This window comes from Phyllobates terribilis, unplaced genomic scaffold, assembly GCF_046119375.1.
Source record: "Phyllobates terribilis strain yellow unplaced genomic scaffold, ASM4611937v1 Scaffold_1__5_contigs__length_1240528914, whole genome shotgun sequence".
NCBI classification, from domain to species: domain Eukaryota; kingdom Metazoa; phylum Chordata; class Amphibia; order Anura; family Dendrobatidae; genus Phyllobates; species Phyllobates terribilis.
In genome coordinates this window covers 603,373,036-603,396,576 of record NW_027362761.1, presented here as the reverse complement: position 1 = coordinate 603,396,576, position 23,541 = coordinate 603,373,036, and the positions used below count along the sequence as shown (strand labels likewise).

General features: G+C 45.6%; 1 protein-coding gene across 1 annotated transcript in view; it reads right to left on the bottom strand.

Moving 5' to 3' along the window:
• Positions 1 to 1,277: 1,277 nt before the first annotated feature.
• LOC141150985 (uncharacterized) overlaps positions 1,278 to 23,541 on the bottom strand; it is a 62,641-nt gene continuing 40,377 nt past the window's right edge. The window contains exon 3 of the mRNA XM_073637022.1: positions 1,278 to 2,407. Within this exon, the coding sequence (XP_073493123.1) occupies positions 1,278 to 2,407 (1,130 nt within the window). The remainder of the gene's footprint in view (positions 2,408 to 23,541) is intronic.

Here is a 23,541-nt window from a genome sequence, read left to right as displayed (position 1 = left end):
ACTCTTGTATGGATTTGGGGGTCTTAGGATCTGAGATGCCCATGGTAGCTCTCACAGCCTTAATCAACCTATCTGCGACTTTTATAGGAAAGCATGGCCTACCCCCTGTATCGCCATTAAAGAATGAAAAGGAACAAGAATCCAATCCACATTCACCTTCCGACTTTATAGATTCATCTAAATCAGGTGATAGTTTTTTGGACCCTTTCCTTCCCTTTCTATTCCTTTTTTTATGAATAAGGGTCTCAAGGGAATTCTTAACTTGTGTCCTGATCACGGATCTCAAATCCATGAAGTTAGTGGATTCTTCACATGCGGTTTTCTGTATACAATCTGCACAGTCTTTTCTGCCACAAGTCAGGTAACTTATCCCTACAAAGGGTTCACTCCTTATTCTTTTGTGCCACATTTCTTAAGCCGTTCCTAGTAATTAGAGACAAGAAAAAGGGACTTAATTACCATGGTGAAATTTCACAAAGATCAGTCAGCATTCTGGAGTTTAATAAGGGTACCAGATTCAGAGGCTGGATCAAATCACACCATTATTCGTGGTTGGTCGTACTGTCACTTCTGCAACTCATGAGACTGCCATTGCTGCGTGAACTCTGATCCTGGCACTGACGTTCCTCCATATCACGTGGGGAAGGAGATCCAGAGCAAACCCACTCTTTAGGCAGTCAGGCGTGATTTTAAAAGAGGGACCAGCCACAGCAACTCCCCCACCCCCTTGTGCATGCCTTCTCCAGACCCCCTGGAAGTGAAATCCAACACTTCAGGTCAGAAGTCTCTGGCATGCTCTTCATCAGGGCGCACCAATCCCAGGGCGTCCTGCACATGCGCAAGCCTGGGACATTGTTGGGGCCAGCAGGCATCCAAAAGGACTTCGGTGCTCGCATCTACATGAGCCCTCAAGTGACCAGCGGTGGCGCTTCCAGGACCCGACACCGGCACTATAGACAAGGAGCCTTTCTTCCAGGCAAGGCCTGGGTAAGTTTCTCCTTTAACTTTCCTCTCCTGATTCTTCAGCTTCAGGTTCCCTCATGGACAGGACACAAAAATGATGCGGGGTAGAGGTGCAGCCCTCTTATTCAGTACGCTTCCTGTCCTTATTGGGTGAATTCCCTCTCTCGTGTGGCACTGGTCATGGGGAAAAGGAAAATTTTAGAAATTGTTCTGGTATTCAGTGAGATATTAATGACAATCTTATTTATCAAAGGAAGTGTACTCATTATTCTGAGCAATTTTATTAAAAAATTTAAAACACACAGTGTACATGATTACAGTTTCTTTCCTGTATGACTTCCCTCATGTCTAACAAGATACGATTTATTTACAAAAGATTTCCCACATAGTGAACATGAATACGGCTTCTCCCCAGTGTGACTTCTCTCGTGCATCACAAGACTTAATTTACTTGTGAAGGCCTTCCCACATTCCAAACATGAAAATGGCTTTATTCCTGTGTGAATTCTCTCATGTCTAACACATTTTGATTTCTCTGTAAAGCATTTTCCACATTCTGAACATGAATACGGCTTCTCTCCTGTGTGAATTCTCTGATGTTTTCTAAGACTCCCTTTATCTGTGAAGGACTTCCCACATTCTGAACATGAATATGGCTTCTCACCTGTGTGAATTCTCTGATGTGTAATAAGACTCCCTTTATCTGTGAAGGACTTCCCACATTCCGAACATGAAAATGGCTTTTCTACCATGTGAATTCTCTCATGTGTAACACATTTTGATTTATCTGTAAAGCATTTCCCACATTCTGAACATGAAAATGGCTTTTCTCCTGTGTGAATTCTCTCATGTCTAACACATTTTGATTTATCTGTAAAGCATTTCCCACATTCTGAACATGAAAATGGCTTCTCTCCTGTGTGAATTCTCTGATGTATAATAAATCTTGATTTAGCTGGAAAGCATTTCCCACATTCTGAACATGAATACGGCTTCTCTCCTGTGTGAAATGTCTGATGTCTAATAAGACTCCCTTTATATCCAAAGCATTTCCCACATTCTGAACATAAATATGGCTTCTCTCCTGTGTGAGTTTTCTGATGTTTATTAAGAGTCCTTTTATCATTAAAGCATTTCCCACATACTGAACATGAAAATGGTTTTTCTCCTGTGTGAATTCTCTGATGTATAATGAATCTTGATTTATCTGTAAAGCATTTCCCACATTCTGAACATGAATACGGCTTCTTCCCAGTGTGACTTCTCTTGTGCAACACAAGACTTAATTTACTTGTGAAGGCCTTGCCACATTCTGAACATGAAAATGGCTTCTCTCCTGTGTGACTTCTCTGATGTATAACAAGTTTTGTTTTATATGTAAAGCATTTCCCACATTCTGAACAGGAGTATGGCTTTTCTCCTTTGTGTTTTCTTTGTGTCTGAGCTGAGCTTTTAGTAAGTTGCTTGTCACACTGAAATCTTGTATCCACTGTGTCACCTGGACTTTTGGTAATAATGTGAGATTGCTCAGGAGATGATTCCTCATGATCAGGAGGATTATAAGAAAGTGAAGTGCTGTGAAGTCCAGGAGGTGCAGGAAGGGTGATGAGGTTTTCTCCATTAGAGTGCTTCCTGATATCTTCTTTTTTACAATTTAGTGATAAACCTTTATTCTCACAAGGATTTCCTATAAGAATGAAAGATAGATTTGTGTTGTTAAAAAAATCATATCCAAAGAGATTTACACTTTTATTTTCTGGATCTCACAATGAAGACCCTCGTCAGTGAAAATACCGGTAATAAGGAGGACAACTACATGTCATAACATTAACACAATGACAGGTAAAGTGAATAACACTTATAATCTGGTGATATTGGCACAAGTCAGGGGTGGCAGAGATTAGACGGCAAATAGACAGTTCTTAAAGGGAACCTGTCATCAGGATTTACCCCCTTAATGTACCACCAGTGCAATTTCACTCTCTCAAGCTTCCCATCATGCTCTTAGTGTAGAAAAGTGTCCACACAATTAAAAATTGATTTTAATCTTACATTACCGCATGCAAATGAGATCGACTAATCATAAAGGTGGGCCTCATAAAGGTGGCCGCCGTAATCATGTCCACAATATGCCTAAGGACTAGTGTTGAGCGAGTATGTTCTATCAACCCTTTCGCCGAGTATGCTCGGGCCGAGCACCGAGTATTTATAGCTGCTCGGTGATATGGTTGAATCCCTCCCGTGTGCATGATTTGCGACTGTTTGACAGCTTTATTACATGGGAGAAATGTCTATTTCTTACACATTCCTCACATGTAATAAAACTGTCAAACAGTTGCAAATCATGCACCCGGGAGCGATCTAACCTTATCACCGAGCAGCTGTAAATACTCGGAGCTCGGCCCGAGCATACTTGGACAGAACATACTCGCTCAACCCTACTAAGGACATGATACGAACCCTTATAAGAATGAAATAGCACCGAAGTCATATTACAGGGTTAAATCCAAATTACCGGACCCAGGGGAGTCCTTCTTCCAATGTTTGAGAAGAAAAATCTACAGTGGTAGAAAGCGGAACGATTCCAGTATGTGAGCAACCTGTAGTGCAAATGGGCCTCCATGTCTCCTCTGGAGCCTCCTTATTCCATTAACCACCCTACACCACGGAGCCTCTTATCCCCTGGAGCCTCCCTACACCACGGATCCTCCTTACCACCTGGAGCCCCTACACCACGGATCCTCATCATCCCCTGGAGCCTCCCTACACCACGGATCCTCCTTATCCCCTGGAGCCTCCCTACACCACGGATCCTCCTTATCCCCTGGAGCCTCCCTACACCACGGATCCTCCTTATCCCCTGGAGACTCCCTACACCATGGATCCTCCTTACCCCCTGGAGCCTCCATACACCACGGATCCTCCTCATCCCCCGGAGCCTCCCTACACCACAGAGCCTGCTTATCCCCTGGAGCCTCCCTACACCACAGAGCATACTTATCCCCTGGAGCCTCCCTACACCACGGATCCTCCTTATCCCCTGGAGTCTCCCTACACCACGGATCCTCCTTATCCCCTGGAGCCTCCCTACACCACGGATCCTCCTTATCCCCTGGAGCCTCCTTATCCCCTGGAGCCTCCCTACACCACGGATCCTCCTTATCCCCTGGAGTCTCCCTACACCACGGATCCTCCTTATCCCCTGGAGCCTCCCTACACCACGGATCCTCCTTATCCCCTGGAGCCTCACTACACCACGGATCCTCATCATCCCCTGGAGCCTCCCTACACCACGGATCCTCATCATCCCCTGGAGCCTCCCTACACCACGGATCCTCCTTATCCCCTGGAGCCTCCCTACACCACGGATCCTCCTTATCCCCTGGAGCCTCCCTACACCACAGAGCCTGCTTATCCCCTGGAGCCTCCCTACACCACAGAGCCTGCTTATCCCCTGGAGCCTCCCTACACCACGGATCCTCCTTATCCCCTGGAGCCTCCCTACACCACGGATCCTCCTTATCCCCTGGAGCCTCCCTACACCACAGAGCCTCCTTATCCCCTGGAGCCCCCCTACACCACAGAGCCTCCTTATCCCCTGGAGCCTGCCTACACCACGGATCCTCCTTATCCCCTGGAGCCTCCCTACACCATGGATCCTCCTTATCCCCTGGAGCCTCCCTACACCACGGATTCTCCTTATCCCCTGGAGCCTCCCTACACCATGGATCATCCTTACCCCCTGGAGCCTCCCTACATTACTTGGTCTATATGCAGCTGAACCTACTGCACATGTGATACATCCGCCCCTGCCCAAAACACTAAATATATGTCCTTAAAAATTATGTGTAAAGGGAAACTGTCCGTTCCCTGTGCCCCCAGAACCCGCAGCAGTTGTGTCTGCAGATATAAACTCTCCGCCTAACATCTCTATTACATTAAACACACAAACAGATCTTTAGAAAAAGCATTGTATTTCTAAAGTTTATGATATGTAAATGAGGCCTTTGACTTGTCGATGAGGCGTTCGTGACCCCAGAGTAGTCGCCCCACTTAGCATGTCATCACGGCTTTGGGGGCTTGAGAACATGACAAACCTACCGCATGCGCGCGGCTTCTCCTCCTCACTGCATTGAGCCTCTGACGCCGGGTGTACGCGTCCCATTACTGAGATAGGAGAGGACGGTCACTACTGGTCAGAGTCCATGTAGATGGGAGGAGCTCGGCCTCTAGCCCCGCCCTCCTCTCCCCTCCCCCTACACAGAATCTTATCAGGAGCGGCCGTCACCTCCGATCTCAGTGATGGAACAATGTTTCCTAACTGAATAGAGATTTTACCCCGGAACCGAGAATCCTGAGACGGAAGAAGAAATACGCAGATTTCTGTGGAGACTCCGGGGACAAAGTTTCCTATTTCCATCTCGTCTATTCTTACAATTCATGAAGTTTATTCCTCTTATTCTTGTGTAATAAAGACTGATCAGGACGTTGTGTATATTATATGGGAACAATGAGGAATACTGTCACCATGTAACAATACATCGCTTATGGTTTATGGCCGCCAGGATTTGGCAACACAAAAATGTCTGAAAAGAAACAAAGTATTTATTGTAGAAAAGTCCTAAAAGAAAATGAAATAAATATATTGTTATTGGCTTGGATTAGTTGTATTACTGCAGTTACAGCGACCCTCCACCCCGGGACTGAACACTACACATTTCCCTGTACAGTCCCCTATGGGGTCCTCTGCCCTCCGCTGCCCCCTCAGATCGGTGGTCCCTTCCCCCGGCTTCCAGGACAGCCAGTGCAGTGGTATGGGGAGTGCAGTAATACGTCTACCCCACCCTCCCCTGCCTTTCCTGTGCTGTGACCTATGGGGCAGCACCACATCCTAGTAATCTCCCAGCAGTCTGCGGGGCGTCACCAGTTACAGATGTATTCTGCACCTGGGTTCATTGCTCCTGTTTGTCTTTGGTAACCTTGTCTGGCTTCCATAATACCCCGGGTGACTTAGGCCTCCATCTACAGGACCATTGTTACTCGGCTTCCTGATTCTGACCTCGTCCCCACTTCTTGATTGTCTAGCACCTGCCATCTTTGGGTCAGATCTGACATGTCGACCTTCTTCTGCCAGCTCGCTCTACCAGCCAGCACTACTATGTGGAGCCGCCCCGGTGTCTGTGCCGTAAGTCCAGATCACTGTACAGTGGTAAAAAGATGGAAGCCGGGAAACCTCTGGGACCGGATGTATGGAGACTGTGTGTAAGCGCCTTATTATTAGGAACTGCCAGGTTTCCTCCATCGGTTCACCGTTACAGGAGGCAAATGGAGGACACAAGGAAGGGAGTCTATATATGATAACCGTATAGTCACTTCTCAGTCTCAGGGTGGACGGTCGTTTTATCACTCAACTTGTGCAGCTCATGAAGAGAGAAAAATTCTAAAAAATAACAGCAGAATAAAGATGATAAAGTAACAAGATGAGAAATACAACTCATCCCCCACAAAAAAGCTCCTCATACAGCGAGGTCAGTAATGAGAAATAAACGATCAAGAATGGAAAAAACAATCCAACAGAGGCCGGACAGACATCTGTCTGAGATGGTGAGTCCTGCATTGAGCAGGGGGCTGGATACGGGGACCCTGGAGGTGGTCCCCTCCAACCAGAACATTCTAGGATTGTAAGTTGTTTGGTCATTTTATCTGTAAATCATTTCCCCCATTATCGGCCTTACAGATCCATTATTTTATAGATTTTTTTACTTTCTCGTCCTCTCATTTCCGGAGTCATAATGTTATTGGTCACTAAGCTGTGCAGTTCTTCTGCTATTCACCCTATAAATGTAAGAAAATCCTGACAACTGGGCGTTACCATTGTTCCCCTACATTGTCCAATCAGCGCTGAGTGTGAGAAGTGTGGGGACACATGTATGGAGAACGGTGACACCCGGTTATCATGTCATTCATAAATGTCGGAGGAACGGCCGGGAATCTGAGCAGCAGTTTCTTTCTTTGGTAACAATTCTTGTCGGAAAAAGAATTTCATCCAATTTATTGGTAGAAAAAAAAAAACTTAAAACTTTCGGAACCTGGATGAGGACGTCTTCTTACCTTCTTTTGGTAATTTATGTATTTTACTGTTGGAAAGAGAATTATTTATTGAAGTTAGAGGCTCAGATGGGGGGACGATTCCTAGACGACATCTTGTTTGTCTGGAGAGACCGAGAGTGAAGATTCTTCTAAAGGGACGTTCCCAAAATCACAATGTGCTCTTATAATAAAGTACACCCTGGTTATTGTGAATATAACCCCTGTATAACATCTGGCCTCTCCTGCACATATCACCCCCTGAGTATGCCCCCCAGGATCTATATACCCAGCAGTTGTCATTGTAACCAATACATACCGAGGAGCCACATGTTATATACTGGGGGGTGGGACAGGGCTGGATGTTATACACCAGGGGGACAACAGGGCCTGAAGGAGAAGCCAGAATGCAGTGATTAATGCAGGTGGCCCAATACTATTCTCCATATAGTGAATCTCTCCATATTACAAGATTCACCATAAATGAGACGCTGACAGGGGATATAATCCGTGCATGGTGAAGGGCGCCCCCTCTGGGTAGTATTTAGTCTCCATGTTTATACGTTGGTTGAACTAGATCTCAAAAACCGACATGATGTAAGATAACGACAACTCTAGATGCGGCCATCGCAGCTGTTTCTAGATACGAGCTCCTAATCCCTTTTATGATGAAGCAATTCTCCACCCGGCACAGAGGACTAAACATCTGTCATGTACTGTCACCTACCTGGTGTCCTCCGCTTGTCTCTGACTAAGACCTGTGTTCTGGTCCTCCTACATCCAAGATGGCCTCCATCGTGGCAGAGGGACGACAGCAGTATGTCTGACCCACACCTCCATAGCATGGCACTTACTGACTTACCATAGGGGTCTTCATGCCACCGGGCTGCCGGCCTGGATGAGGAGGTACCAGAACGCCGGCCTCAATGTAGGAGGCAGTGGGAGGCAAACAGAGGCGACAGGTAGGACGACTCTACATGTGACATGTGTCGTCACTCGTCAGCACCAGGCAGTGGCTGCTACATCACCGAGATCCATAGGACGGGGAGATTCATAACCTGGAGGACAAGCTCAGTCATTTATATGGCAGCAGGGACTTGTGTAAGAAAAATATGGACGTAAAGGATGGAAGGAATATTATAGAAGGTAAAGGAAAACTAATATGTGCTTCCTAAATCATTAAGAAGAGGTGTGAAGGCTGCCCCGGTATTCATCACTGCACAGCCGGACTCTACAGGAGCAGCCGCGCCATCACCGGACGCTTCTGCTGTGATGTGGACAGCGGATAAAGCTTCACTGTACCGGAGACTTCATACAATATCACACACCGGTCATCATCATCATCACACGCCGGTCATCATCATCATCACACGCCGGTCATTATTACATACCTGTGGAAACATCTACAGGAATCTCCTCCTTCCCGTCACTCACACACGGCTGATCCCCCCCCGTCATCGCTTCTTCTTCTGTCTCGTCCTTCACTTTATTCTTAGTTGGATCTTCCTCCTGATATATCAGATGTAACAATCAGCACAATACAAGAAACCACGAAAATCTGTGACATCTATGACCTCAATCAGAAATGTCCCCCCATATACAGATCCAGTACAGGGCTCAGCACAGTCTACCTGATGACTCTCCGTGACATTGTGATTCTCCTCTGGACAGTCCTGGGGATACAGAGGACAGGGACATCTCTCTGGTGGATTTCTCCTCCTGAATCCATCTGTAGGAAACACACAGTGACGGAATAGATTGTGTCATGTGTGGCAAAGTCACTGGTAAAGTGATAGAGGGAAGATATATTTCATGGAGGCTATTAGCTTCTGTGAACTGAAACCATGAAATTTGCTCCAACATGTTATTTGCTTAAAGAGGTTAAACTTCCATGTTAAAAGGGAGTGTTTTTTGTGAATGATCATTGTGAAGGGTGGGAGGTCATTCAGCATATCTCCATCTCAGAGTGTGGTCTTTGATTTAAATACAAGTCCTACTGAGGCATTCAGTGTTCAGTGTCTGGAGAAGCTAGCTCCAGAGAGGATCTTGTGTTTGTTTTTCCTGAACCAAGTGGAGTTGCTGAACTCTCAGCAGGTGGATCCCTGCTATCACAAAGACTGTGCTTTTGTGTTACCATTTTGCTTTGTTTCCTGTTTTGGCCAAAGGGCCATGATTTCTTTTATGGACTCAGTGTTGGTTTATGCTGCATTTTAATAAACCAACGAGAACTTTTTGGCCAAAGGGCCGTGATTTCTTTTATGGACTCAGTGTTGGTTTATGCTGCATTTTAATAAACCAACGAGAAGTTTTTAAAGAAACAGTGTACCTGTGTCTACCTCCGTGTGAGCGATCTACCACACATGTTATGATGAAATTATGGGAGTAGTAGAAGGTGACCACAGAACAGACATGACAGTCTCCCTCCTCACCCTGCTGATCGGCCCATATTGCGGTCGCCTCTTGTGCTCCATGTATAACCTCAACCTTAATATCAACCAGATCTTCACCCTAAAAATAAAAATGTAAGATGAGCTCAGGTCCCATCACTTCATGGTCCGATGTTGTGGGGACTTCAGTGTCATCTACCTGATGATCCTCCGGGATGTTGTGATTCTCCTCTGGACAGTCCTGTGAATACAGAGGACGGGGACATCTCTCTGGTGGATTTCTCCTCCTGGATCCATCTGTGGAGACATAGAGACTGAATACATGACCTGCCGTGTATCTGTCTATATATGAGACTCGTCTCTCAGTACCAGTAATTCTATGTTTATGTATCAGGGAATAAATTACATTGTTGTGGTCCTCACCACCGGTACCAAGGACCCAGCACATTGTGGCCTCAAGTATGAAGTGATAATCAGCGAGGCCAAAGCCTAATGCTCTCTGCTCTGCACCCGGAGGATGAGGACCCTGAGGAGAGGGACAGAGAAGACCCTCGTCAGTCAGATGAAGGAGCCGTACTAAGAAACACAACTTCTCCAAGTTTCGTTTCCAGGGATGGAACCACAGAGGAGCTGGAGAAAGCTCCACATTTCCATCCATCGGTTTCTTCTCTCCTAATTCACTGTATGGAGATTGGGGGAAGGACGGTGACCATTTACCAGTGATTGTATTTTGAGATCTCATGATGTCATCATGAGGACACGGCCTCCCTCCTGGACAGGATCCTCTGGGATCACTAAGAGGAGAGAACCTTCCGTTCTATTAAAAGACGAGTTACCGCTTTCTTATTCTTCTTTAAATAGAGATAACTCTCAACATCCGCCTCGATATAAACACTAAAATAGGCAGCAAGTGCGCGGAAAGTTCTGCGTTTGTCTCTGAAGGAGGAAAAAAGGGCACATGTACGGCTGACGGATGAAGTCACAGCGCCGGGAAGGACGGTGTTGTGGGGAGCACCCGGTACACAGCGGTTAGTACCTATCAATGTGTAGAAAGGACAACTAGAGAGCCGGCACCGGGGTCATGGGCGCTTACTGATGCACACGGGGAGCCAAGGAGAGATTGTCAGGTCAGACTCCACAGAAAGGCTCCATAATACATATTCTTCTGAACAAACATCCCTTTAACCCCGTCACTCCCCAGTCTGTTTTCACCTTCCTGACCGGGCCAATGTTTTACAGTTCTGACCTCTGTCACTTTATGGAGGTAATAACTCTGGAGCTTCAACGGATCCCGCTGATTCTGAAACTGTTTTTTCGTGACACATTGTGCTTCATGTTAGTGGTAAATTTAGGATTTGGCTTTTTTTTTGCGTTTATTTATGAAAATATCGAAAATTTTTCAAAAAAAATGTTGGACTTTTAATTTTTATGCCTTTTAACCAGATATGTATTAACTATTGTGTATGGTATAACTAACATTTACCACATGTCTACTTCACATCATATTTATTATTTTTGGTAAAAGTTTAATCAGCAATTTCTTATTTTTCAAACAAAATTTACAAAACCAATTTTAAGTTTCCTCCGTTCTCCCCCTTTTGCATTTTAAGTCTGCAGTCCTGCTCCCCAATACTTATATCTATGGCCAGTTTGACGTCAATCTGCCGTTACTAACATGTCGCATTTAAGGGATCGCACTCATCAGCTGAAATAAAATTGGTCGGATATTCCTGAACAGTAGGATGATTGTCTTGCGAGTATGATGCGACTTCTCTCACCTGTCTCGCATCTGTATGACATCCGTATCAAACGCGTTTATAACATCAGCTTTTACAGACGGTCATTCTCTGACATTTCAGGCTAATTTTCTAACTAATAAAACATTTTTTTATAGATATAGAAAGATAGAAATGAGTCAGTGAGATATATCATCAGTGCTGGGCGTGTGGAGCTGCTGTACATGGATTTAGCTAATAATTAAAGAATTTAAAGTAAAAAAAGCAAAGGGGGAAAGCGGACAGCTGATGCTTATAGTCTGGGAAGCGGGTAATAAACATTAATATACATAGATCTTCCCAGGGGATTAATATTAACATCTGCGTAGCCTTTACTGGTTATTAACAAGGGGTGACCCCCTCCCAAAAAAATGATGTGGGGGCCCCTTCTATTTTTAATAACCAGAAAAGGCTAGGCAGACAGCTGCAGGCTGGTATTAATAGCCTAGGAAGGGGCCATGCATATTGTACCCCCTCCCAAACTAATAACATCAGCCTGCAGCCGCCCAAAAAATGGCGCATCCATTAGCCTCGGCTCTTCCCACTTTCCCTGGTGCAGTGGCAAATGGGGTAATAATATTGGGGTTGATGTCAGCTTTGTAATGTCAGCTGATCTCAAGCCCAAGGTTAGTAATGGAGAGGCGTCTACAAGACACCCACATTACTAACCCCCATCAGTTTAAGTAAAAAAAACACACACAGAGCAAAGTCCTTTATTTGAACAAAACACTTCCCGACCCTTTTACCCATTTAATAATATCCAAAGAAAAATAAAAAAAAACCAAAGTCATCCTCAACTGTCGGTAGATAATCCATACTGATGATGTCCCGTGACGAACTCCAGCTCTGCTACATCTGTATGGTGTGTTGAGCGATGGCTCAGCCCGCCAGCCAGGACACACTGGTCAGTGCAGCGAGCAGTGACGTCAGTAAGGTGACCAGAGCTCATTGGCTATGAACTCCGGTGACCTTAGTCAGAGCAGCGCTAGACACTGCAGGAGCATTCTCACGCTACTGGCTTGCTGAGCAGTCACATCAAACAATCCAGATGTAGCACGGCTGGGGATTTTTGTTGGACAGCATCACATAAGGATTATCGGCGGACAGGTGAGGATTATTTTGTATTTTAATTTGATCTTTATAAAGGGTAAAAGAGGGTCTGGGAGTGTTCATTTCAATTAAAGGACTTTGCTCTGTGTGTGTGCTTTTTTAACTAAACTTACAGGGTTAGTAATGGGGGTGTCTTATAGACGCCTCTCCATTACTAACCCCTGGGCTCGATGTCAGCAAACATTACAAAGTTAACATCAACCCCAATAGTATTACCCCACTCGCCACCGCACCAGGGCAAGTGGAAAGAGTCGAGGCTAGGCGCCAGAAATGGTGCATCTTATGGATGCGCCAATTCTTGGGCAGCTGAGTGCTGGTGTTCTTGCACTGGGAGGGGGACAATATCCAATTCCCAGGCTATTAATATCAGCCGGCAGCTGTCTGTTTAGCCTTTGCTGGTTGGGTCCCTGGTTTCCTGCACTGCTGGTAACATTACCATTATGTCTATCTATTGTGTCCTATTGCACTTGGTCTGTTGATGCTTATTTGTATCACCTTTGCCCAGCATACTGACTGAACCTATCACTTTATATGGTTATTACTATATCCTTTATGTCTATGAGGTATAATGCTTACTTGTGATAGTGTTTCTCTAGTCAGAAACTTTTTCATTATAATGATATAAATAACTGATATTATATATTACTTATGTGATGTATGCTATGGACCTTTACGCATTAGTATACTCTCTAACATATAATTGGACCCATATTTCGTATTTACTTAATAGGATAATTTCACCTTTGGTCTGGGCCTTAGATGTAGCAGTGCAGTACACCAAGCTTTATATCCAGGTATACCACCATTGTTCTTCCTGAACTTGTACCTCACTTTTTGTATATATTGTATTTGTATATGAATACATATGGTATTCCTCTATATGTTTTTCTTTTATTTGTTAATAATAAAGATATATTTTTAGGCCTTTGAAGAAAACGCTTCATCTCTTTAGTGACAGTAATTAACAGAGGCTGAAGTTACAGTTCTATCCAAAGGCTTAACCTTCTCCCCGACAATTGAGTTTGACGTTCATAGAACTTTATTAGATGTGAATAAGTTTGTGAGAACTTTCACTTTGCGTTGTCATTTCATGGTCAATGAACAGAATGAGAACATGGAGAACTCGTTACAAGAAGTTTCTCATGATGATGTTCCCAATAGAACTGGAACTTTTGATGAACGGGGTTCACTTCTTGATCATAAAACTCCAGCGATTCACCACAACAGACAGTTACTTTCAATCGTTTGTTATAAAAAAAATCTCTATTACTATCCGGTCAAGTCTCGTCCACCAGTCTCGGATGTTTTCTAGGAAATGATTGAAGATGAACTACTTACATTAAAAAGGAACACAAAATTTCAAGGACAGAAATATCATAATCTAATGATATCAGAGCAACGAGCTCTGAAAGAACTTAACGAGAACTCTGACCTCCTCATCAGGAAAGCAAAGGACGATCTGCTGTTACATCGAATGTGGGACTTTAAGAAAAATTCCATTGGGAAATCTGCAGACAAAATGTGACCGATGCTCTAAGGAAGGTGAAAGATTCTGAAAAAAGCCGCCGAGGACGAAGACTCAAGACTGATGAAGACGACAGCGGAGAAACCGCGACTCACAGATCAGAAGATAATAATCAGGGAATGAAAGCTGTGAGAAAATGTAGAGAAAACCAGAGCAAGTCTGGAGAAAAATCATCTATTATAGGACGAGGCCGAGAGACGTCATCACATCCACCGGAGCCAACAAGAGTCTCCTCTCACCTGGTGATGTCAGAGGCCGGAGCTCCTCCATCATCACCTCCTGGTACCGATCCTGGTGTCCTTCTAGATACTCCCACTCCTCCATGGAGAGATAGACAGCGACGTCCTGACACCTTATAGGAACCTGACAACAACGACACCGTCATCACCCAGAATCCTCCAGTGCTGTCCTGTATAATGTCCCAGCAGTCACCTCTCCGCTCATCACCCAGAATCCTCCAGTGCTGTCCTGTATAATGTCCCAGCAGTCACCTCTCCGCTCATCACCCAGAATCCTCCAGTGCTGTCCTGTATAATGTCCCAGCAGTCACCTCCCCGCTCATCACCCAGAATCCTCCAGTGCTGTCCTGTATAATGTCCCAGCAGTCACGTCTCCGGTCATCACCCAGAATCCTCCAGTGCTGTCCTGTATAATGTCCCAGCAGTCACCTCTCCGCTCATCACCCAGAATTCTCCAGTGCCGTCCTGTATAATGTCCCAGCAGTCACCTCTCGGGTCATCACCCAGAAAACTCCAGTGCTGTCCTGTATAATGTCCCAGCAGTCACCTCTCCTGTCATCCCCCAGAATCCTCCAGTGCTGTCCTGTATAATGTCCCAGCAGTCACCTCTCCACTCATCACCCAGAATCCTCCAGTGCTGTCCTGTATAATGTCCCAGCAGTCACCTCTCCGGTCATCACCCAGAATCCTCCAGTGCCGTCCTGTATAATAGTATAAATTATTCAGTCTCTGTGACTCTCTCCAATTAACTGTAAGGCTATGTGCACACGGAAAATATACCAGGTTTTACAGTACAAGCAAAGTGAAACCCCCATCGCTGCTCTCTCCCAGCACCCCCATCATTGCTCTCCCCCAGCACACCCATCACTGCTCTTTCCCAGTACCCCCGTCATTGCTCTTACCGGGCACCTCCATCATTGCTCTCTCCCAGCACCCCCATCATTGCTCTCTCCCAGCACCCCCATCACTGCTTTTTCCCAACACCCCCATCATTGCTCTCTCTCAGCACCCCTGTCATTGCTCTCTCCCAGCACCCCCATCATTGCTCTTTCCCAGCACCCCAAAATTGTTCTCTCCAAGCACCCCCATCATTGCTCTCCCAGCACCCCCATCATTGCTCTCTCCCAGTACCCCATCATTGCTCTCTCCCAGCACTGCACCCCCATCATTGCTCTCTCCCAGCAACCCCCATCATTGCTCTCCCCAGCACCATCATTGCTCTCCCAATCCCCACCATTCTCACCATCCCCATTATTGCTCTACCCATCCCCACCATCCCCATCATTGCTCTCCCCTTCTCCACCATCCTCATCATTGCTCTCCCATCCCCACCATCCTCATCATTGCTCTCCCCATCCCCACCATCCCCATCATTGCTCTCCCCATCCCCACCATCCTCATCATTGCTTTTCCCGTCCCCATCATTGCTCTGCTCATCCCCACTGTCCCCATCATAGCTCAGCCCATCATTTCTCTCCCCATCATTGCTTTGCCGATCACTGCTTTGCCCATCATTGCTCTCCCATCATTGCTCTGTCCATCACTGCTCTGCTCATCACTGCTCTTCCCATCACTGATCAGCCCATCATTGCTCTGCCCATCACTGCTCTGCCCATCATTGCTCTGCCCATTACTGCTCTGCCCATCATTGCTTTGCCGATCACTGCTCTTCCCATCACTGATCTGCCCATCATTGCTCTGCCCATCACTGCTCTGCCCATCATTGCTCTCCCCCCCACCTCCCCTCATTCTCCTGTTCCTCTCCCCAGTGTATCAGTACAAAAAACAAAACAAAACACAACTTACCTCTCAGTACGCTCCCGCAGCATCCTCCTTGTTGCTGGTAACTTCCTCCCTTACACAGGCCCGAGCTGCTTGATGATGTCATCAAGCTGTACGAGCCTGTGTCAGGGAGGAAGCGCCGGGCAGGAAGCAGAGGACGGATCCCTCAGCTCCACTGCCATTATCTTCTGTCAGCAGCGGAGCTGGAGGGATCGCTCGCTGCTCGGCGCACATGAGAGGGCAATCTGGCCATGGGCCCCCCAGAGCCTGGGGCTCCGAGAAGCAGGCCAGATTGCCCTCAATATTAACTGCCCGGTAAGGGCTCCCCTGCACCCTTGCACGGCCAGGCTCCGGTGCAGCTGCACCAGCGGTAGGTCCACCCCTGTCTCTGAACTAATCTGCTGATATCTCCCACAACGTTCTGGTCCTCCCAAGACCTCCTTCTCTCCTCCACAATCGTACGTTCCTCATCCAATCGCCTGCAAGACTTCTCCCGAGTATTCCCCATCCTGTAGAATTCTGTGGCCCAACACATCCGATTATCCCCTCATTTGGAACTTTAAAGCGGAACTTTAAAACCCATGTCTTCAGAACAGCTTACAGCCTGCAATGACCCCACTGCCACCTTACCAACAGCAGAGCTGTTGCACCCCCCAAAACTACTATCCTTCCCCATTATCCTGTAGAATGTAAGGCCGCAATGGTAGGGTCCTCTCCCCTTTGTACTTGTCCGTCACTATTAGTTTGTTCATTGCAATTTCTATTTGTGTTTATATGTAACTCCTCCTCATGTACAGCACCATAGAATCAATGGTGCTCTAAAAATAAATAATAACAATAATCCCCCACATGATGTTCCCCCCAGTCTTCACCCCTGCCCTCCATGCCGGTGTGCACACTGCAGGAAGCTGCAGCAGTAGTTGGCACAGTGTTTCATCGTCAGCATCATCAGAGATGTGCTGCAGCGGTCTGCTGACCGTTTACACTACCCATCCCACGTACTCATCCTCCAACAAAACAAGAGGTTGGGCATCAGTGCACTCAATCTCTTCCAATTGTTGGCCAGGGCCAGATGGATGGCCCACGGAACCACAGCCAGCAGTCATCAAAAAGCGGAAGATACCGCTGCATGACTTGGGGCTCAGACTGCTTGCCAGGGGGTGAGGTGGAAGACAGATGCCCATGAGCCGCAGGTGCCAAATCTGCGCTTTCAGCAGGGGATTAGGTGGAAGACAAAGCAATGGGACTGAAGGCACTCTCAGCCAACCAACCTAAAACCACTTCTACTTGTTCTGGCCTCACCATTCATCCAACGATACTCGGGCCTACGAAATTACACAGAGCATCCTGTCGCCTACTTGCAGCAAAGGAAGGTGTTTCATTTGGGCACATAGCCGACACAGATCGACCACGGCCTTTCTCTCCCTGCAGCAGCTACATTCACCACCACCAGCAAAACTGACACATCTATTTGATACTCTCCGCTTTGTTTTCAACCCAAAAAACTGCAGAGTATTACACGGCCTGTATTCAGAGAGAGAGTGGCTCGCAGATTATTACACTGCCTGTTTTCAGAGTACCCCCTAAAAAAAACACAAAAAAAAATACAGTTTTGGCTACCTACTCCTCCTCCACTTTTCCCACCTACACCGCCACCTCCACCTCCTCCTCAACCTCCTGCTTCACTTGGACCTCTGCCTCCTGGTTCAAGATTATAATTGTTTCTTTTTTTTTATTATGTTATTTTAAGTCATTTTCCTATCAACATTTGTTTTCAGGGCAATTGTCCTGCACTTACCCCCATTTGGCTTCCTTTTGCAGCCCCTTAGCCCTTACTATGAACATTTTACAGCCCTTTTTAAGCACTGAAGTTAGGGTCCCTATTGACTTCTATTGGGTTCGGGGTCAAGTTCGGTCCAAAACCAAACTTTTAACTGAAGCTTGGTAGAATCTGCCGAACCTGAACATCCATGGATCCACACATCCCTATCAGTAACACATCATTGTGTGCACATAGACGGTCATTTTTCTTGACAGCACATCTCTCGTTTACAGGACGATAAAATTCTGAGAATGATTATTTTTAAGCTTAAAGAGGTGGTCCGCTACATTCTATAATGCCCCCTTCCATCCAGTATCGCTCCAAAATCAAGCGCGCGCTTTCCCTCTCTCCTCTGCTTTCATCGGCCGCAAGCGCTCTCTGGATTTTGGGATGTTCACGATTACAAAAATTGTCCTGCCCCCAGGTATAGAGTGAGGGGCCGGTGGAAGGGCGCTGCAGACCCCACAATCACTAGAGGATAGAAACTTTCACCGCACACTCAGGAGATCCAATGCAAAAGTATTAATGATATTTAGAAAAACCTGCAAGTGGCGTACAAAAAACAGTTCTTTTGTTTAGAGGCGACTTTTACGTTTCGGTCCGCTCCTGGGCCTTGCTCACATAGTCGCTCTGAGTAAGGCTGTGATGGTCCAAACCATATGAGAGAGATCCCAGTGGGGATGCATATTCAGTGGAGTCCTTATGGGGAATGGCAGTAAGGGCGCTCCTGCACTTCCTGTGTGAAGGCCTTTTGGGATGTGACGTGCGGTGAAACGCCGTTCACAACCCAGTCAATCGTGGCGGGGGGTTTAGTGCGTGCGACTGGGTCATGCCTAGGTGAATCCAAGAAATCCGGAAGTTGAGGTGACATCAGCCGAGGTCACGTGATGTGGACTGAGCAAGAAGGGATAGCGCCACCCACAGGCACATCTGGCTACATAAGGTATTTCCAAAAATAGTTAGTTAAAAGATGTAAATGGATGGGGGCATTTTACAATGTGGCGGACCACCTCTTTACACTTGTTCATTGGGTGATTGGCAGCAGTTTACACTGCACAGTTATTGGGAGACATAAGAGTATGTGATGAATGATTAGTGCCGGTCGTCATGGTGACTGTCTGTGACAATAAACCATAGGGAGCAGTGAGCATGGTGAATGGCATATAATGGATGATAGCTGACAATGATGTTACTATGGTAATAAACTGGGGTGGATGGTATGGATGATTACTGCAATCATTACACTGCTTATAATCTGGAGGGGAGATGATGAAGGATTCCTGCAATATTTACTGTAATGACGTATGTGCTTTATTCACAGCGGCCTGCTGATATATATTTATGTACCGTATATAGTCTGTTAATTGGTAGATGAATGCAGAGGAGAGGGAGAGCGCGCGGTGGATGCTGGGCTGTGACAGGAGGTGGCGCCACTGGGTCACGCCGGCATGAATCTGGAATGTGACATGACCTCAGCGGAGGTCAGAGCCGGCTGTAGCCGGGGTCAGAGACGCCCAATGAGCCGTCAGCGATAGCGCCCCTCACAGACCCTTATAACAACCAAAGGGAATCACAAAAAACTTTTTTCCACATTGAAATGGATGGGGGCATTATTGATTGCAGAGGACGACCTCTTTAATAAACCGTCCTGTTATTTAGTAACAATTCTTTATAAAGGGACAGTGAACACTTCTGACTAATTGTAACTTATAATTTGTGGGGTCCTGTAAATGAAGAGGTTCCGGCACACGGCCCCCGCTCAGCAGACAGCAGGCGGGTCACTCACCAGCACCTTTAGGAAGGCAGCTTTTCTAAGAAAAATAAAAGTAGCATGCCAAAAATGTATATAGAAATCCATGTAGCAACCTTATGGCAGCTTTACATTCTAGCTGTAATTCCTGCTTATCTCGTCTTTTGGGTTTTATTTTGATTTTTCTACTTTTCTCTTTTCTACAACTACAAATCTGTCGGCTTTCTAATATCGGCTCGTGGACCTGTTGGTTCAACCACATTCACCGTCTCCTATTACTAAATCAGGATCATCACAGTCCAACGTTGTATTAAAATAATTTAATGTCGTCAAACAATAATGAGAATTGCATGAACAGGATGTGGAGAGGAGAGTTTCAGAATCGGGTGGATTCAGTCCTCTCTTCCTAGACTTAGACCCGGCGATATAACACAAGAAGCAGAATCATTAGAGCTGCGTCACTTACACCGCAGACAGGAAGTGTGATATAACACAATCATTAGAGCTGTGTCACTTACACGGCAGACAGGAAGTGCGATATAACACAATCATTAGAGCTGCGCTCACTTACACGGCAGACAGGAAGTGCGATATAACACAATCATTAGAGCTGCGTCACTTACACGGCAGACAGGAAGTGCAATATAACACAATCATTAGAACTGCGTCACTTACACCGCAGACAGGACGTGCGATATAACACAATCATTAGAGCTGCGCTCACTTACACCGCAGACAGGGAGTGCGATATAACACGATCATTAGAGCTGCGTCACTTACACGGCAGACAGGACGTGCGATATAACACAATCATTAGAGCTGCGCTCACTTACACGGCAGACAGGAAGTGCGATATAACACAATCATTAGAGCTGCGTCACTTACACCGCAGACAGGAAGTGCGATATAACACAATCATTAGAGCTGCGCTCACTTACACCGCAGACAGGAAGTGCGATATAACACAATCATTAGAGCTGCGTCACTTACACGGCAGACAGGAAGTGAGATATAACACAATCATTAGAGCTGCGTCACTTACACCGCAGACAGGAAGTGCGATATAACACAATCATTAGAGCTGCGCTCACTTACACGGCAGACAGGAAGTGTGATATAACACAATCATTAGAGCTGCGTCACTTACACCGCAGACAGGAAGTGCGATATAACACAATCATTAGAGCTGCGTCACTTACACGGCAGACAGGAAGTGCGATATAACACAATCATTAGAGCTGCGTCACTTACACCGTAGACAGGAAGTGCGATATAACACAATCATTAGAGCTGCGTCACTTACACCGCAGACAGGAAGTGCGATATAACACAATCATTAGAGCTGCGTCACTTACACCGCAGACAGGAAGTGCGATATAACACAATCATTAGAGCTGCGTCACTTACACGGCAGACAGGAAGTGCGATATAACACAATCATTAGAGCTGCGTCACTTACACGGCAGACAGGAAGTGCGATATAACACAATCATTAGAGCTGCGTCACTTACACGGCAGACAGGAAGTGCGATATAACACAATCATTAGAGCTGCGTCACTTACACCGCAGACAGGACGTGCGAGATTCCAGTAAACATTTAAAGCTGCTTAGATTAAAAAGGTTATTCCAAAAATCGTCATTTATTCCCTATGGGACTGTAGGGAATAGTCGGGGCTGTAATCTGACAGTCTTATAGACAATAAATAAAGTTGTGGTCTAGCATGTACACCTCCACTCCATTCACTACAGGGCTATGCAGAGCCTGGTTCCTGGGATCTAGGGACCCATTGTCTGGATTGCTAAGGGGGCCAGTGGTTGGACCCCAAACGATTAGTAAGTTTTATTATTGATATGGGACAACTTAGAATTTTGGGAAAAACCCTTTAGTTTTGTAAGAGTCAAGGCTGTGTGTATATATATATATGGATTAGAATGTATGTAAGTGGATTACATGAAGTGATAACATTCTATAATATATATATACAGTATAGACACATATATATATATAATTAAATCCTCTTATATTTAGTAATTGAAATACTTTTCCACAATTAGACGTCAGAAGCAGAAGCCGTTGTATCATTTCGGTTTCTATTGTTCTTCTCTTTATGACTCTTTACATTCTTATCGGCATATATGTATCAGTACATTACAGCTGGAGATGATTTATCGCCGTTCATGTGATACAAATTAGGCAATGTCTGGAATCCCACTAATGGTTGGACTAGGACGGCCATTATATTAGTGGTCTGCAGGTTCTGAGCCTATAACTCAGATACAACCAGGGGGGAGTACGGGATTTCCAGGAGGGCCGCAGGCAGAACACTTGTATTTCTTATAATATATGATAAACTGTTCTCCGCTGTTTCAGCCCAGTAATAGCCGGGTATTATAGAAAGCCGACTGCTGACTGACACACAAGGTGACATCAATGGTCTCAAGGATTGAAAGTTGATCACCTGCATTTTTGGTGCGTTTTTTCAGCGTTTTTTTCACCACCCATTACTTTCAATGGGTAAAAAAACGCTGAAAAAACGCTGAAAGAAGTGACATGCTCTATTTTGCAAAAAAAACATGCAAAGCCCAAAATTCTGAACAAAAAAAACCATGATGTGTGCATGAGATTTCTGGAATCTCATAGACTTTGCGGGTACTGCAAAACGCAGCTGAAAATTAGCATTAAAAAACGCATTAAAAAAAGCGCTGAAAAAAAAACATGATGTGTGAACATAGCCTAAAGGTTGGTAAACACTTAAAACATAATGCAATGAAGACTCGTCTGATCCTCACAGTCCTCCACTTCTGAGATTTGTAGAATCTCATTCACACCTTCACTCAAGTGTAGGTACAAAACAGGGATCCAGCTCTCTAATAAATCCACACCTCATCCACCATGAAACTTCAGCTGCCTTCCGCCAAGCGCCGGACTGGGGTGTCTGGGGCCCACCAGGGACATTGACTCCAGGGGCCCACCCACCCGGGCCCACCCTTCAGCTATTTGCAGATACCTGTTAGCCGTTATCCCCATTATATTGGCGGCTCCTGCCCATCACTGTGCGCTCACCAGAAATGCCATGTACAATTACTGGAGTTTGCATTAAAGGGTTTTTATTGGTGAAGTTCTCAGCAATGCACAGGTTGGGAAGGGGGTCACTTATTTATTGGTGGAATCCGCGCTGTCAGAAGATTGTGGCACTTTGAGTATTTGGTGAGATTTTCACCTCTGTATTTATAAGACAAATCCAGGAGTGGGGCGATCCGAGGTCATGTTTTATGCATTTCTCACCCACTCCTGGTTTTGTCTTATCAATACAGAGGAGAAAATCTCACCAAATGCCAACTTGCTTTCTCTGATGAACCTCTGTAACTGCATCTCTGCTGCTGTGTAATAGTCACAGGACAGGGAGGGGTTAAACATCCAAGGATTTAATATCTATTGGAAATAAAGAGGTTTCCCCTTATTGATAACAGATAAAACAAATGACCAACCACAATCCACTCTACCAAGACCAATATTACCAGATAGAAGGCAGAAATACCACCACACCGTGACCAGATCACATATTACCACCACATAGTGCCCAAATAATGCCACATACAAGGCACAAATAACGCCACACCATGACCAAAGCACATAATACCACTACATAGTGATCAAATGCTACCAGATACAAGGTATAAATACTGACACACCATGAGACCACATATTACCACCACATAGTGACCGAATAATACCACATAGAAGGGACAAATATCGTCATGTCATGACCAAAGTACATAATGCCACCACATAGTGACAAATAATACTAAAATAATAAAAATGTAAAAAAGCTCTGTATATTGGGTCAGTGAACAGGTTATACAGTGATCACCAGTGACATTATGCACAGGAGCTCTGTATGTAGTGTCAGTGTACAGGTAATGCAATGATCACCATTGATATTATACACAGGAGCTCTGTATATAGTGTACAGGTTATACAGTGATCACCAGTGACATTATACACAGGAGCTCTGTATATGGTGTATAGTGTACAGGTAATACAGTGATCACCAGTGACATTATACACAGGAGCTCTGTATGTAGTGTCAGTGTACAGG